Source organism: Dipodomys spectabilis, unplaced genomic scaffold, assembly GCF_019054845.1.
Source record: "Dipodomys spectabilis isolate Male_0828 unplaced genomic scaffold, ASM1905484v1 ptg000230l, whole genome shotgun sequence".
In the NCBI taxonomy this organism is placed as follows: Eukaryota; Metazoa; Chordata; class Mammalia; order Rodentia; family Heteromyidae; genus Dipodomys; species Dipodomys spectabilis.
This window is the reverse complement of record NW_024870907.1, coordinates 1882045-1898744: the sequence shown is the minus strand read 5'-3', so window position 1 is coordinate 1898744 and position 16700 is coordinate 1882045. Positions and strand designations below refer to the sequence as shown.

General features: G+C 47.3%; 1 protein-coding gene across 2 annotated transcripts; it reads left to right on the top strand.

The window, feature by feature from the left end:
- The first annotated feature begins 5483 nt into the window (after nt 1–5483).
- Nucleotides 5484–13644, top strand: Snu13 (small nuclear ribonucleoprotein 13). 2 transcript variants are annotated; one of them, XM_042697946.1, is made up of 3 exons: nt 5484–5566; nt 10661–10781; nt 12488–13644. In XM_042697946.1, the coding sequence occupies exons 1-3, from the start codon at nt 5564–5566 to the stop codon at nt 12748–12750; spliced, it is 387 nt and encodes a 128-aa protein (XP_042553880.1). In that variant the 5' UTR covers nt 5484–5563; the 3' UTR covers nt 12751–13644. The 2 variants fall into 2 exon arrangements, with proteins under 2 accessions (XP_042553880.1, XP_042553879.1); XM_042697945.1 differs by lacking the exon at nt 5484–5566 and adding an exon at nt 10112–10181.
- The last annotated feature ends 3056 nt before the right edge of the window (nt 13645–16700 follow it).

Here is a 16700-nt window from a genome sequence, read left to right as displayed (position 1 = left end):
GGCATTGCCCGCTTCTTTGGTCGGACCTGTAGGTTAGAATTTGCACACTGTTAGTTCACATACCCCACCCCCATAGATCTAGAATAGCAATCCCATTACCAGGATATTTGGCTCCGAAAAGGAGGAGTGGCTTCCCTTGAAACAAACAACATTCGTTCCCCCTGCTCCCCCCCCCCCCCCCAAATAAAAGGAGACTCTGAGCCCAGGTACTGTTCTGGATGCTGACGTATCCATAGAAGCAGGGAATCTATATTCTAGAAAAGGCAATGCACAAGTATATAACATAGTGTTTGGTATTAAAAAGTATTTGAGGCAGATGCCAATGCCTGTAATCCTAGCTACACAGGAGGCTGAGATCTGAGGATCCATGTTCAAAGCCTCCTCAGGCAGGAAAGTCTATGAGATTCGTATCTCCAAGTAACCACCAGAAAACCAGAAGTGGAGCTATGACTCAAAGTGGTAGAGTGCTAGCCTTGAGAACAAAAGCTCAGGTATAAGGCCAAGGCCCTGAATTCAAGCCCCAAGGTAGATAAGACAAACAAACTAGTCTAACCTTCCCGCCAAATCACCCTTCCCTCTCCTCCCTCTCTTCTTCCCTTCCCTCCTTCCCCCCACTTTTCTTCCTTCCTTCCTTCCTCTCTTTTTTCTTCCTTCTTTCCCTTTTTCTCTTCTCTTCCCCTCCTTTCTTCCTTGAGGCCTTATGATTGCTGGACAAATATTCCATAACTCCTAATCCTTTTGTTTTTTGTTGTTTGGTGTTCTGTTTTGTTTGTCGTGGGGCCTGAACTCTGGGCCTAGGCACTGTCCCTCAGCTCTTCAGCTCAACGCTAGCGCTCTGCTTATATGGTGCTGAAGAATTGAACCCAGGGCGGCCTCATGCATGCAAAGAAAGCACTCTACCACTGAGCCACCTTCCCAGCCCCGTTTTGTTTGTTTGTTTTCAGTCATGGGGCTCTTCAGCTCTACCATTTGAGCCACAGCACCACTTCCAGTTTTCTGAGTGTTTTGTCTCACAGACTTTCCTGCCAGGCTGGCTTTGAACCGCAGTCCTCAGATCACAGCCTCCTGAGTAGCTAGGATTACAGGCATGAGCCACTGATGCCCACCCCCTTTTGTTTTTTGGGATAGGGTTTTGCTACTTTGCCAAGCTGACCTCCAACTCTCAGTTAGCTAGGACTACAGATATGCATCACTATGCTTAGCTTTGTGGTTGTTTTGGTTTTTGTGCCATTACCAGAGCTTGAACAAGGGGCTTCAAACATTTTTTTTTTCATTCATGACAAGTGCTCTTCCATTTCAGCCATACCAGCATTTTTGTTGCTTAAGAGACAATAGTAGTCACAGAGACTTTTTTGCCCAGGCTGGCTTTGGATTACTTGAGTGAGCCATACTTGTTCCTGGATTGTGGTCTGTTTCTTAATGTAGGTGCTACACAGGAGTATGTTCAGTTTGTGAAAAACTTACTGGCATGTACACTTGTAATATGTGTGTGTGTGTTATCTCTAAATTCAACTTTTTTTTGTTTGAAACCAGGACTTGAACTTGGTATCTGACACTTTTACTCATTGGTTGGTGCTCTACCACCTGAGCCATGTGCCTCCAATCCTACTCAATTTTGTTTTACAGAGAAGGGGTTGGTGGAGTGGCTCAAACAGCATCTGTTTTGCATATATGAGGCCTTGCATTCAAACTCAATATTGCCAGAGAAAGAGAAAGGAAAAAATCATTGTGAAGCTAGTCACTCTGTGACTTATGCCTGTAATCCTAGCTACTCAAAAGGCTGAGCTCTAACAACCACAGTTTGAAGACAGCAGAAAAAGTGAGACTCATCTCCAACTAACAATCAAAAGCCAGAAGTGGAGCTATGGCGCAAGTGGTAGAGTGCTAGCCTTGAGCAGAAAAAGCTAAGGGTGAGTTCCTAGGCCCTCAACTTCAAGTCCCAGTATCAGCAAATACACACACACACACACACACACACACACACACACACACACACACACATACACTTTTATTGTAGTGGCTTTGTCAGAGAGGCAACAAGAACCAAACAGAAGGCTATTACTAAGGTCCAGCTGATACATACTGGTGGCGCTGCCTGGAATGGTGCGATGAAGTCTCTAGAGGTAATTGATCAGATTTGAGATACTAGCTTGCACATAGAGCTCTTACAACTAGCATGTGGATAAAATGGGTGGAATGAGGAAGTGAAAGGAGTCTAGGATGATTCCTGGGTTTGGAGCCTTTGAAGGTGAGCATCCTGGCCAGTCTGAGCCACTCTGCCATGCATCTTTAGTATGCAGAAGATAGAAAAGGGGCAGTGCAGCAAATGACTGCAATGATGATGATGATGATGATGATGATGATGATGATGATGATGATGATGATAATGATGAGAGGCATCGGAATTCCCCTTACCTTGGTGGCATTCCTCTTGCAGGAACGAGTCCTGACGATACAGTGCCAACAGTGCCGGATCTGCCAGATCAGAAAGAGGCACAGGACCAGCAGGTTCCCACAGCACCGGGGATCCTTGCAGCTGCAATCTTGGGCGAATAGACCCCTCACTGGCTCCCATTCAGGACCCTGGAATGGCCCCACTACAGCACAGGCACCCAGCAGCGGCAGCAACATGGCAGATGATGTTAAGAGTACAAAAGGGCAGCATTGGGGTGGTTGACTCAGCCAGTGTGGGGCGGGGTAGCCCCTGTTTCATAGCACCTCTGTCACTAAGGCCACATCACAAAGGAGCTTCGGCTCCAGCGACTGATCCTGGCTGTGTACCCTCAGTGTACAGAAGAATGGTGTTAGGAGATGTGCCTAGAAGGAATGGAGAGAAGTTAAACCTTGTTTTAAATATCTCTTTTCTCTGGAGTAAAGAGATTAAGTTCCTTCCATGTATGAGAATGAGATGTATTCAAGATGTATTTTTTTTTATTTTGTCAGTCATGGGGCTTGAACTCAGGGCTTGAGTGCTGTCCCTGAGTTTTTTCTGCTCAAGATCAGTGTTTTACCACTTTGAGTCATAGCTCTACTTCTAGTTTTCTGGTAGCTAATTCGAAATAAAGCATCTCATGGACTTTCCCATCTGGGCTAGCTTTGAACTACAATCCTCAGATCTCAGCCTCTTGGGTAGATAGGATTATTGGCCTGAGCCACCAGTGCTCGGCCTGATTGGTTTTTCTCTATTGGCTTCTTCCTCCATTTGTCTTTTTTTTTTCTCCTGACACTGATGCTTGATTTTAGGGCCTGGGCACTGTCTCAGCTTTTTTGCTCAAGGATGGCACTCTACCACATAAGCCACAGCTCCCTTTTAGCTTTTTGGTGGTTAACTGGAGATAAGAGCCTCATGGAGGAGGGCTGGGAAGGTGGCTCAGTGGTAGAGTGCTTGTCTTGCATGCATGAGGCTCTGAGTTCGATTCCTTAGCACCACATAAGCAGAAAAGGCTGAAAGTAGCACTGTAGCTTAAGCAGTAGAGCACTAGCCTTGAGCTGAAGAGCTCAGGGACAACGCCCAGGCCCAGAGTTCAGGCCCAGAGTTCAGAGCCTCATGGAGCTGGGTGCTGGTGACTCAGGCCTGTACTCCTAGCTGTTTAGGAAGCTGAGATCTGAGGATCATGAGACTGTTATCTCCAATTTACCACCAGAAAACCAGAAGTGGTACTGTGGATCAAAGTGCTAGACCTCTAGCCTTGAGCGAAAAAGCTGAGGGACAGTGCCCAGGCCTTAAGTTCAAGCCCCCATGATCGAAGAAAATTAAAACAAAAAAACCAAAAAATCAAAAAAAACATGGAATTTCCTGCCTGCTAAGAACCAGATCTCAGGCTCGTGAGTAGCTAGGATTATAGACATTCACCACCTGCACCTAGCTCAAGAATTAGGTAATCAAAACGTAACGTTTACCATGTCAGTCATTACTCATGGTCATAAAAATATGTCTCTATCAGTCATTACAAGGGAGAGCTGGATGTGATTGTCCAATAATAATCATAAATTGGTATAAAGGACAATTAGAAGTAACTAAGGACATATTTATTACTGCGAATTGGAACGAATAGGTTTGGTTCTCCAACAGTGGTGGCTGATAAGTCCAAACAATATGGAGATATGAAACAGGTTCTAAGAGGTGAAGTACAGAGTTCATGTCACAAGTTCTTAAACTGGAGCCATCCGTGTATACTCTTCAGAGATTTTCTTTTTTTTTTTTTTTTTTTTTGGTCGGCCGTGGGACTTGAACTCTGGGCCTGGGCGCTGTCCTTCAGCTCTTCAGCTCAAGGCGAGCGCTCTACCACTTGAGCTACAGCGCCACTTCCGGTTTTCTGGTGGTTTATTGGAGATAGGAGTCTCACAGTCTCTCCTGCCTGGGCTGGCTTTGAACCGCGATCCTCAGATCTCAGCCTCCAGAGTAGCTAGGATTACAGGCGTGAGCCACCAGCACCCGGCTCAGAGATTTTCTTTTTTGACAAGTCATATGAGATTTTCATGAGGTGAAACTTGATGAAGGCAGGGATCTTTAATGCAATTAATTTTTTCCTTAAAGCCATTTCAAAGCCTTCCTGTTGTCTGATGCCCCTAAATATCTCAGACACAGTGACCAGATGTGGTTAAATAAATAACCCCTATCAGTTGTAAAAAATCCCAGGGTCCAGTTATGTCTTTTGGATACTCTCTCATCTTGGGTCATCCTAAGTTGTGTGTGGCATCATGTTGGAAAGAGATTTAAAAATGAAGGGGGCATAAGTTCAAGAAGGACCTCTAGGGAGTTGTAAGGTATGAGTTTACCTTAAAGCTAAATTTAGCAGCACTGGAAAAATAACAAGATGCTGACCAGAAGCCAATGTCCTAAGACACCCATAAATACAAGCAACAGTAATTCAAACCCTATTCTTCACCCATAACTCAGCTATTCTTTTGTAATCCCCCACTCAGTAGATTCTAACTGCATTCCTTATGGGGGAAAAGTTGAGAAAAGATACCTGAAAATGAAGAAAACCATTTGGAGTACCTATTATCTTACCCGCATGGAATCAGAAAGATGGTTATGAAAAAAGCACAAGATTGTCCTCAATATGAACTAGAGTCAGGTGCCAGTGGCTCATGCCTGTAATCCTAACTACCCAGGAGGCTGAGATCTGAGGATGGCAGTTCAAAGCCAGCAACCAGCAAAGAACCAGAAGTAGAGCCGTGGCTCAAGCGGTAGAGCACCAGGCTTGAGCAAAAAAAGCTCAGGGACGGCGCCCAGGCCCTGAGTTCAAGCCCCCCAGCGTTGGCACACACAAAAAGGAGCGACCTAATCCTGAAATAGCAACGCTTGGTCTGGGTGAGCTACTTTGTGACTGTTGAGTAAGTTACAGGATGCTAATACAAACAGCAACGTATATCCAATCAGCAAAGTCGGAGGCCACCTCCGCACACGCCCTCTAAGGAGAGGTCCGCCCCGCCTAGTGTGACGCCACTTCCGCTTCCGGCACCACACGGCGGTTTCCGCTGCGCTGGGGCGGTCTTCCGGCTTCCCTGACGTCGGCTGCTCGTGAGCTGGAAGCGGCGTGCCCGCCGGATCGCAGCCATGGTGAGTTTGCGCGTCGGGCCGGGGGACCGGGGAGGGAGTCCCGGATTCCGTCCTCTCGCTCTCCCGTGAGGGCCTCCGCGTGTGCGCCGCTCGGCCCGCTGGGCGCGGAGCCCCGTCGCTTGGCCCTGAGTTGGAAGCCGGGCGGCCGCGGGGTCCGTCGCTGCCGCCGAAGCTTGGCGCGCTGCGGTCTGGGCGCGACGTTGCCGCCGTCCACGGCGGGACTGGGCGGCTCAGCGCCTCGGCCGAGCGGGGCGGCGGCGCGGCCCGGCCCTGGGGGAAGAGCCACCCACGTGGGCCACGGAGAAGCCTCACCTTCCCTTTTCCTTTCGGCGCCGGTACTGGGACTTGAGCTCCGGGCCTGGGGACAGCCCTCGGCTGCTTTTCTTTAGGCTTGCGCTCTACCACTTGAGCCGCAGCTCCGGTTTTGGCGTTTTGGGCACTCAGTTGGCGAGAAGAACATTGGCTGCCCCGGCTGTTTTTCTTCGAACCGCGAAGCTTAGGTCTCGGATTCCTGACTATAGCAAGGATTACAGGCGTGAGCCACTAGCGCCAGGCACCTTTCCGCGCCCCCATCCCGATCCCACCCGTCTCTAGGAGATGGTTGGGAACCTTGGGATTCTGATACACCTGAACCGACCCCTTTCCCATTGTTGGGGTTAGAAGTGGTAGATTTCTACCGGCCTGCACCTAGAGCTCCGCTCGAGTTAACACGTGCTGGGGACCTAGGGACGGTTATTTAAATCTGAGCGCCGAGGGGAATGGAGGAAATGGCCTGGAGCTCAGGAAGGCGCCAGCTTCGGAACACCAGCTGCTAACCAGAGGTCCTGCTAGCACCGCCTGTGTCGTTCATAGATCTCCCGTTAATAGGAAGTTATAATTCGTGCTGTCGCTAGTTTGAGTTGGGACCTGGTGAGGAGGGAGGAGTTTTACAAAACCCTTTCATCTCCGTGGTGCAGTTTAATCCAGTGGCATTTGGTGGGATTACCTTCCCACCCTCGCACCTCTGCACCCTTTGAAAGCTAATGTGTGGCTGAGCCCAAAGCTTGAGTAGCTTCTACAGCCACTGATTGTCTTAACATAGTTTGGTGAAGAGTTTTGGAATCAGGTGGGCCCAGGTTGAACTCTGTTTTCCTCAGCTGTAAAATGGGGATGACAGCGCGTGAGGATATCGCGAAATCAAATGAAGCCGGGGGTTAAACATCTAGCCATACTTGGTATGGAAGTGTGTATGCAGCCATTGCATCGTGTTTGGATAAGGACGTGTTCTGGTCTGGGAATTCAGTTTGTAGCTGATTTTGTAGACCTGTGAACTCAAACGTACATGTTAATGTCAGTCTTTCTCATGGCCTCTTGATGCAATCAAGAGTTGAGGTGAACTAGACATAGAAAGAGGATGTTGGGCTGGGAAGGTGGCTCAGGGGTACAGCGATGACCTTGCATGCTTGAGGCCCTGGGTTCCATTCTTCAGCACCACATAAGCAGGGGAAAAAAGCCGGAAGTGGCGCTGTGGCTCAAGTGGTAGAATGCTAGCCTAGAGCTGAAGAGCTGATGGACAGCGCCCAGGCCCAGAGTTCAGGCCCCACGACCGGACCCAAAAAAATAAATAAAATAAAAATAAAAAAAGAAAGAGGATGCTGCTGGCCTGGCAGATTATTATTTTACAGTAAACATCATAAAGAGGAGTCTTAACAATAAAGACCGTGGGGTATAACTCAGTGGTAGATTGCTTTCCTAGCATTCACACAAGTCCCTCGCTTTGATCCCCAGCACTACAAATAATTTTTAAAATAAAATACACATTGTGGGGCTGGGAATGTGGCTCAGTGGTAGAGCACTTGCCTTGCATGCTCGAGGCCCTGGGTTCGATTCCTCAGCACCACATAAGAAAAAAGCCGGAAGTGGCGCTGTGGCTCAAGTGGTAGAGTGCTAGCCTTGAGCTGAAGAGCTGAGGGACAGCGCCCAGGCCCAGAGTTCAGGCCCCACGACCAGACCCCCCCCCCCCCCAAAAAAAAAAAACAACACATTGTGATAAATATATAAACCAGTAACAATTGCTTATTAAGTCTTATATGTGCTATACTGTCATGCTGCTGGCAACATAGTAGTAGACAAGTTTACACTTAGGATTACCACAAACAAGAGAAATGCCTTGTGCTAGGACTTTTAAAATGGCTACAGGTCCATGGGTTATGGGTGTTTTTCAGCTCGATCATAACTTTATGGAGCTACCTTTCCGTATGCCATCATTGTGTTAATGTAGCATGTGGCTGTATTTTTCTTGAGTTTGCCTGGTCTGACTTTGAACCGTGATCCACATATCTTAGCCTCATGAGTAGCTGGCATTACAGATGTAAGCCACTGGCACTGGACTAAAATCTTACATGTTTTGGATTGTCTTACAAAGGAAAACAAAACTGATAAGCTAGAGACTTAAATTGACTTACCAGTATTCATACATATATGTACACACATATATTTGTTATAATTGTATTTATAAGATAGTGTTTTTGTAATTTTAAGATTGAGTCTAGGGCCAAGCATGCTGGTGGTACGGGTCTTATTTCAGTACCTGAGAAGCGGGGGCAGGAGGATTACAAGTTTATCGCCAGGCACCAGAAGAGGGAGGAGAGAAAAAAGTGGGCTTGGGGCGGAGAAGGTGCCTCAGTGGTAGAGTGCTTGCCTTGCATGCATGAGGTCCTGGGTTTGATTCCTCAGCACCACATAAGCAGAAAAAGCTGGAAGTGGTGCTGTGGCTCAAGTAGTAGAGTGCTAGCCTTGAGCTGAAGAGCTGAGGGACAGTGCCCAGGCCCAGAGTTCAGGCCACACGACCAACAAAAGAGAGAGAGAAAGAGTATGCTGGGAATGTAGTTCAGTGATAGAGCACTTAACTTAGCACATGCAGAATCCTAGTAAGTGTTAGTGTTGGTCCCCAACAATACTAAAAAAAAATACATAAATTGACAAAATAATAGAGCCTAATTTTTTTTTATTATTGACTATTATTTGAGTATATAAAACTGGGTGTACATCTTTGGTCTTAACTACTTGGGAGGCTTAGAAAGAAGTATCTCTTGAACACAGGGTTCAAGACAACCTAGCAAGTCTCTTTAAAAGAATAAAAGACAAGGGGGGCTGGGAAGTTGGCTCAGTGGTAGAGCGCTTGCCTTGCATGCCTGAGGCCCTGGGTTCGATTTCTCAGCACCACATAAGCAAAAAGAAAAAAGCCGGAAGTGGCGCTGTGGCTCAAGTGGTAGAGCGCTAGCCTTGAGCTGAAGAGCTGAGGGACAGCACTCAGGCCCAGAGTTCAGGCCCCACGACTGGACCCAAAAAAAAAAACAAAAAAAGAATAAAAGACAAGGGAAGAATATAAGGGAATAAACTTAAAAGCAATGGAGGGGAAAAGAATGAAAAAGGGTACATTCAAAGGCAAAAAGAAAGTGGAACAAGGAAAAGTAGAAGGCACAAAAGAAGATTTGATCCAATTATATCAATACTTAAAAATATAAAGCATTAGCTGGGCACTGGTGGCTTATGTCTGTAATCCTAGCTAGACAGCAGACTGAAAACTGAGGATTGCAGTTTGAATCCAGCCTGAGCTGGAAAAGTTCTTATCTCCAATTCACCACCTAAAAACCGGAAGTGGAGCTGGTGGTGCAGCTCTAGCCTTGAGCAGAAAAGCTCAGGGACAGCACCCAGGCTCTGAGGTGAAGCCCCCAACTGACCAGAAGAAAGAAAAAAAGTTCAGGGAGAAAAAAGAGTGACACATTTTTTTCTTTTGTGGCTTAGTGGTAGAGTGCTTGCCTTGCAGGCATGAGACCCTAGGTTTGATTCTTCAGTACCATGTAAACAGAAAAAGCCAGAAGTGGCACTATGGCTCAAGCGGTAGAGTCCTAGCCTTGAGCACAGAGAGGCTCAGGGACAGTGCTCAGGACTGGCAAAAAAAAAAAAAAAAAAAAAAAGATCCAGCCAAGACCACGGATACTAGACAAACATCTTACCTTTGAGCTACATCTCAAGTCCTGAAGTATCTAGGAATAAACCTAAAATAGATTGCTGGGCATCAGTGGCTCATGCTTGTAATACTAGCCGACTGAAATCTAATGATCACTGAAGTGAAGCCAGCACAGGCAGGAAAGTCTGTGAGACTCTTACCTCCAATAAACCACCAAAGCCAGAAGTAGTGGGAGAGCACCAACCTTGAGCAAAGAATCGAAGGGATAGTGGCAGCCCTGGGTTCAAGCCCAATACGCAATACCCAATGCACTCAGAGCGCCAGCAAATACATTAAACCTCTGTGGAGAAGATAGTAGAAAGTGCAATGAGACGGGGGTCCCGGCCCCCGCCCCCACGTGTTGAAAATAGCCAACAGCTAGGAGTGTGGAGATCTTCCTCCTCCACTGCAGCCTCCTCCACTGCGCTGGCGCTGGCGCTGGCCCGGAAGGATCCCGGCTACCTGCCTGCAAACCGGATTTACCTGTCGCATCCGGGACCTTTTAGGTCAAAGGCGGTCACTTCCGCTGGCATCACCGCGCCACTTCCTGCTCCCCTCGGGTGGGCATTTTGTCTTGGGCTCCGGCCGGAGGTCACTATGGCCGGCGCGATGGCAGTCGCAAGGGTGAGTGTGCCCGGCGCGTGCCGCGGTTCTTGCCGCGGGGTTGTCTGCGGCCGCCGGGCTCCGGATGGGGCGGCGCGGCGCGGCGCGGTGCGGGCGCGGCTGCCCGGGGCCTGCCCAGGGAATCAACGCGTCCCGCACGCGCGGCAATGGGTTTTTTGCTTGGTTGGGTTTTGTTTTGTTTTGTTTTTTGTCTTGCCAGCCCTGGGGCTTGAACTCGGGGCCTGGGCGCCGTCCCTGAGCTTTCACTCAAGGCTGGCGCGCTACCACTGGAGCCACGGCGCCACTTCTGGGTCTTCTGGTAGTTAGTTGGGGATAAGACTCTCCCAGGCTTCCTGCCAGGGCTGGCTTTTTGAATGCAGTCAGACTTACTACCCCCTCTTTCACTCTCCCTCATCCTTCTTCCATCTCCCCCCTTTGATGAGTCATTTGTCTGCAGTGCCCTCTTGTGAGGTTTGACCGGTGCTTGTATTTCCCCACAGACTGAGGCCGATGTGAATCCCAAGGCCTATCCTCTTGCAGATGCTCATCTCACCAAGAAACTGTTAGATCTTGTTCAGCAGTCATGTAACTACAAACAGCTTCGGAAAGGAGCCAATGAGGGTAAGTCAGCCATGAAGTTCTGCTAGGGAGGATGTTAACGCCACCGTTCTCCATCTGAAGCCCCTGGTCTAGATTTAGAGTTTGGAGGAAGGACTGAGTTTTTCCTCATCTCCCCTTTTCTGTACTTTGGGGGAGGGGGGAGGTACTGGGGCTTGAACTCAAGGCCTTGAGCTTTGTTTTAGTTTTTTCCCCCTCACAGCTGGCACTCTACCACTTCTAGATTTTTGCCGGTTAGTTGGAGATAAGATTCTCTCCAATTTGTCTACCTAGGCTGGTTCTGAACCTGTCTTCGGATCTCAGCCTCCTGAGTAGCTTAGGATTCCAGGTATGAACCACCAGCAACCAACTCTTTCCTTCTTTTTTTTTTATAGTCTTGTTTAGGCTGACTGTGAACTAAGGAGTCATCACTTTCCTATATTTTTGCCTTCTTTCTCGTCATATGTAAACCCTTTTTTCTTCCTTCCTTCCTTCCTTCCTTTCTTTCTTTCTTTCTTTCTTTCTTTCTTTCTTTCTTTCTTTCTTTCTTTCTTTCTTTCTTTCTTTCTTTCTTTCTCTAAATTCATCTGGGCACTGGTGGCTCACTCCTGTAATCCTACCTACTCGGGAGGCTGAGATCTGAGGATCCTGGTTCAAAGCCAGCCCAGGCAGGAAAGTTCGTGAGACTTTTACCTCCAATTAGCTACCAGAAAACCAGAAGTGGTGCTGTGACTCAAGTGGTAGAGCTCTAGCCTTGAGCTGAAGAGCTCAGGGACAGTGCCCAGGCTCAGCATTCAAGCCCATGACCACAAAAATAAATAAAGTTACCTAAATGAATGTTGTTTTTCATTATATCTTAGTACTTAACATCTATGAATTTCATCCTTGTTAACAAGTGAAATTTTTATTGGAATAGTTATATGTGCCAAGACATTTCTGCCCAGATGATAGAGAATGTTCTAAACAGATGGCCAGTAGATCACTGTGGGAGGCTTGTCTCTGAAGATAGTGAAACATCGGGCATTTTGCAGGGACCAATGAGAATCACATTGACCTGTGTTACTGAAAGAAGACAAAGCATGTAGCTGGTGTATTTGTCTTCATGGTTTCAGCCCTGCTCTTCATGCTGTGGTTCCTGGTGTAGCAGTGGCCAGTGACAGGAAGGCACTGGACAGGAACTTGTTCTTGATCCTCAGGTAGCTGAGGACACAGATAAATTGAGCATCTTGTTTCCTTATGGCACGCTTTGTTCTGTGCTACTCTAGGCTCAGTGGTGTCAGGACAGGTAGATAGGTACTTAGGTGAGAGATGCTACATCTTGGCTCTGATTCAGAATATGCTTACCTAGGGTTCATGAAAAAAAAAATAGGACACTCAGCCTTTCTGAGGAGGTGGAGTTTGAGCATAGAACTGAACATTGGTGGCAGGTACTAGAGAAGTGCTACACTACACTCTTCTTGCTGCCTACGGAATTTGTTGTAGTTGACCCAGGTAAGTGATGACAGTTCATCCCCTGGTCCTGGACCAAAAGCAAACCAATAAGTGATGAGATTCAGGATGTAGGTTTGACTGTCTCAAGTCTCAGGGTGCTCTGAGATAGACAATTACCTGTGCCTGGCCATTTTGCCCACTTTTCTTGTGTCTGTTATTCTTTCCCTGGAAATTATTTTGTTGTGGCTGCCCTGTCCAAGCTGCATGTGGCCCATGGCCTCCTGTCCTTGTCTCCACAGCCACCAAAACCCTCAACAGAGGCATATCTGAGTTCATTGTGATGGCAGCAGATGCCGAGCCCCTGGAGATCATCCTGCACCTACCCCTGCTGTGCGAAGACAAGAATGTGCCCTACGTGTTCGTGCGCTCTAAGCAGGCCCTGGGGCGAGCCTGCGGGGTTTCCAGGCCTGTCATTGCCTGTTCTGTCACCATCAAAGAAGGCTCTCAGCTGAAGCAGCAGATCCAGTCCATTCAGCAGTCCATTGAAAGGCTCTTAGTCTAAGCCTTTGGCCTCAGCCACACGCCCCCTCACCTCCTGAAGTCGTGTATCATATTGTCAGTGTTAGCATGTAGTATTTTCAATGCCTTTCTATTATAAAGTATTGTACTAAATCTGGTTTCTAGATTTTTGTATTGTTTTAGTTTGTTTTACAGAACTGTTTTCCCCTATCTCCCCTTCGTCCTCTGTCATCCTTTTATCCTGTCTTGAAAACTGAGCTAATGCCCAAAATAGGCAGAAAGAACAAGGAGAGACCTAACCTGAGGTACAGATTTTGTTGCAGCTTTCACCTGCCAACTCCCTTCTATATGCAGGATAGGAATAAATACCTGCCACTTTGTGTCCTTTGTGCCTGTCATGCGGAATCTCCATACATGGCCCAGTGGTTGAGTTTCCTTTGCATTTCCCTCTTTGTGAATGATCATGTATCGTTTAAGAAGGAGATATGTATTCTATGATGAGGTGGATATCCAGCCATTTACTAATGTGTACTTTACTCCTGGCAGCTCTTGATATGATGCTGTATTCTCACCTGACCCATGCCTCTGAGGGCGGTAGGACAGCAACATACCAAAGGAGAAATATGTAGGTGGGGTGGGAGTGGGTCAACCTGGGCCTTGACTCAGAAGTAGCAAGGACAAAAGGGTCAATTGATACTGGAATGAAGGATTCTGGGGGAAAAAATAGTAGTTACATGGTAGCTACAGCAGAGATAGTAGAGTCCTGAAATTATCTTTGGGTCAGTGGGGATTTCTTCAGTGGCCGCTTAGCACTGGCTGTAGGAGCCCTTACCTTCTCCTGCTGCGGTGTGGGTGCAGATGTATTCTATATCACATGAAAACACAGGTGTCTTATTCATTCTTGAACATCCTAATAAAAAAGTATATTCATACTCCATTTTAAACAAAGTGTGACAGTGCCTGCTTGTTTAGATTACATAAACCTGATTTTTTTTTTTTTTTTTTTGGTCGTGGGGCCTGAACTCTGGGCCTGGGCACCGTCCCTCCCTCAGCTCTTCAGCTAAGCTTAACGCTATACCACTTAAGCCACTGCGGCACTTCTGGCCTTTTCTGCTTATGTGGTGCTGAGGAATCGAACCCAGGGCCTCATGCATGCAAGGCAAGCACTCTACCACTGAGCCATTATCCCATCCCTGATAATTTGATTTGTTGTTGTTTGACTAGGGACCAGACCCCTACACATCTGTGTGTGGCAAGCTGCCACTGAGCAGGTTTGGCAATTCAAAATGCCTTTTCTTATCCAGACTCAGTCATGGAAGTGTGGCTGTCACTCTAGAATCCTTATTGGTCCTACTGACATTTAGGACTGGTTAATAATTTCTGGAAGGGCCGGGCACTAGTGGCTCACACCTGTAATCCTAGCTACTCAGGAGGCAGAGATCTGGATCGCAGTTTAAAGCCAGCCCCAGCAGGAAAGTCCATGAAACTCTTCAATAAACCACTAGAAAACCAGAAGTGGTGCTGTGGCTCAAGTGGTAGAGCGCTCTCCTTGAGCTGAAGAGCGCAGGGACAGCGCCCAAGCCCAGAGAGAATTCAGGCCCCAAAACCAAAAAGGAAAAAAAAAAAACAACTAAGAATTTCTGGAAGGGGCTGCCCTGTGTATGTTTACTTGCACCCCTGTTCTGAAATGTTGGAGGGCTGTGGTCATGCTTAAGTGGTAGAGGGCCCTGGGTTGAAATCTGAGTGCCACCAATAAGTAAACCATGGATGGGGAATAAGACGACTTTTTAGACTTTGTATTCCCTCTTCTTGGTTATAGGTTACACGTTGAAAACCAGGTAGAGCTTATAGTTGTAGCATTTATCTATTGGATAAGCAGTCTCTTGTGAAAGGAGGAAGTCATTGTGAAGTAGTGAATTAGTATTCCCCACGAGACCGTGAGGTAGCCTGCTCGCCACTGATCCACACTCTGGTGAGCCGGCTACCACGGGCCAGAGAAAATCCCAGGTAGAATTGGCTTTTATATATGTTGTGGTCCAGGTTTCAAGGGCTCAAACTAGAAAGGCCATACTCGTCCTAGCTCCCATCTCAGTGTGTGTGAGAGATTTGGAGAGAGTATTTCCAGATGACAGGAAGGGGATGACGTCTCCCAAAGCTCGAGGTCCTACCTTGCTCTTCTTAGCTTTTAGTACAAAAGACATGAGAGAAGGGCACATAGTGATACGTGCTATTCCACATGTCCCTGGAGTTTGGTTAAGGTTGCTGTGGTGTCCTGCTGTCATGGCAGCCAGGCCCTGCTGCATCACCTGGGAGCAACCCTTCTGGCAGCTTACCTGCAGCTGAGTCCATGACGCGCATGCGCAGGCCCAAGTTTCTAGCGAGATTTTGCGACAGCCCCACCTGGCGGACTGAAGCGTCATTGCGGTTCTGAGTTGTGTATGTAGTTTGTTGCTTTTTATTTATTGCTAAGAAAGCAAACATTAGTTGCAGAGAAACACAGTATTTCTCGCAAATCACAGTGGCTATTCTAATATTCCTATGCCTGTTTGACACTCGTGTTGTCTTTCCTTTGAAATGGTTTCATACTTCCCATGTTGTAAATCGAACAGGAGAAAGGATACTGAAAGTTGGATGAAGTCATTCAGGAGCCACAAAGCAAAAGCCAGACTGAGCGAGGCACTGGTGGCACTCACACCTGTAATCCTAGCTACTCAGGAGGCTGAAATTCCTGGCTAAGAGAACCGCAGTTCAAAGCAAGACCAGGCAGTGAAGTCCATGAGAACCTTACCTCCGATTAACCACCAGAAAACCAGAAGTGGAGCTCTGGCTCAAAGTGGTAGACCACTAACTAGCTTTCAGCAAGAGATGGACAGTGCCAGGCCCTGAGTTCAAACCCCATGACTGGCCCAAAAACCAAACAAAAAGTCAACCGGGAATGTGCCAGAGGGCCCCTTCTCATAGTCCAGGACACTCCGGCATTACCAGGGACTCAGTGATGGGATTTTTTTTTTTCTTTTGCCAGTAGTAGGGCTTGAACTCTGGGCCTGGGTGCTGTCCCTGAGCTCTTCAGCTCAAGGCGACCACTTGAGGCACAGCGCCACTTCTGGTTTTCTGGTGGTTAACTGGAGCTAAGAATCTCATGGACTTTCCTGCTTGGGCTGACATTGAACTGCGATCCTCAGATCTCATCCTCCTGAGTAGCTAGGATTACAGGCATGAGCCACCAGCGCCAGGCTAATGATGGTACTTTCTTACTCTTACATACACATAAATGGCTGTGACTACCACAATTAATCCCTTTATAGATTGATCTGGAACCCAGAGATTCTAACATTACTTCATTTAACAAGGGTAGGTGGTCTAATTTCTCCAAAAGGCAAATGAGCACTAGTTCTTCTAAGTGGAAGAATTATCTTCCTTTTTAACTATTTCTACAGTAGAGTTTGAACTTGGGGCCTCTTATTACTGAGCCATACCTGTGGCCCTTTTTTACCTTAACTATTTCTTTTAGAGGCTCAATTTTTTCTTGAACACATTCCTCCTAATTTTACACCTCCTCACAGCAACCACTGTGGTAGAGATATACCACACCCAGCTTCTTTTATTGAGATGAAGTCTCATGAACTTCTGCTTAGGCTGGGCTTGAACCTCAAGACTTCTGATCTCCACCTTCCAAGTACCTAGGGTTGCAGGCATGAGCCACCATGCCCAGTGGATTGTCTTCCTTCTTGTCCTAACAAGGAAAGAATCAGAAAAGAACACATAGAGGTACATGTCTGTCAAGTGGACAGGAGGATCTATGAGTTGAAGGCTATCTAGACTGTCTCTGGTGGCTCATGCCTGTAATCCTAGCTACTCAGGAGACAGATCTGAGGATCACAGTTCAAACAATGTTGTATTTCATTGTTATGATGAGTTCCCAGTGGGAGAGAAAACTATGTTAAGTGATGCAAAACAGTATACAGTACAAAATTAGGTTTGTTTATTCACACA

Excerpts from the sequence above, each read along its gene's own strand:
- Snu13 (XM_042697945.1), top strand. The coding sequence starts at position 10,155 with ATGGCCGGCGCGATGGCAGTCGCAAGG. Across the intron at positions 10,182-10,660 it reads GCGCGATGGCAGTCGCAAGG|ACTGAGGCCGATGTGAATCC; the intron begins GTGAGTGTGCCC and ends ATTTCCCCACAG. Across the intron at positions 10,782-12,487 it reads TCGGAAAGGAGCCAATGAGG|CCACCAAAACCCTCAACAGA; the intron begins GTAAGTCAGCCA and ends TTGTCTCCACAG.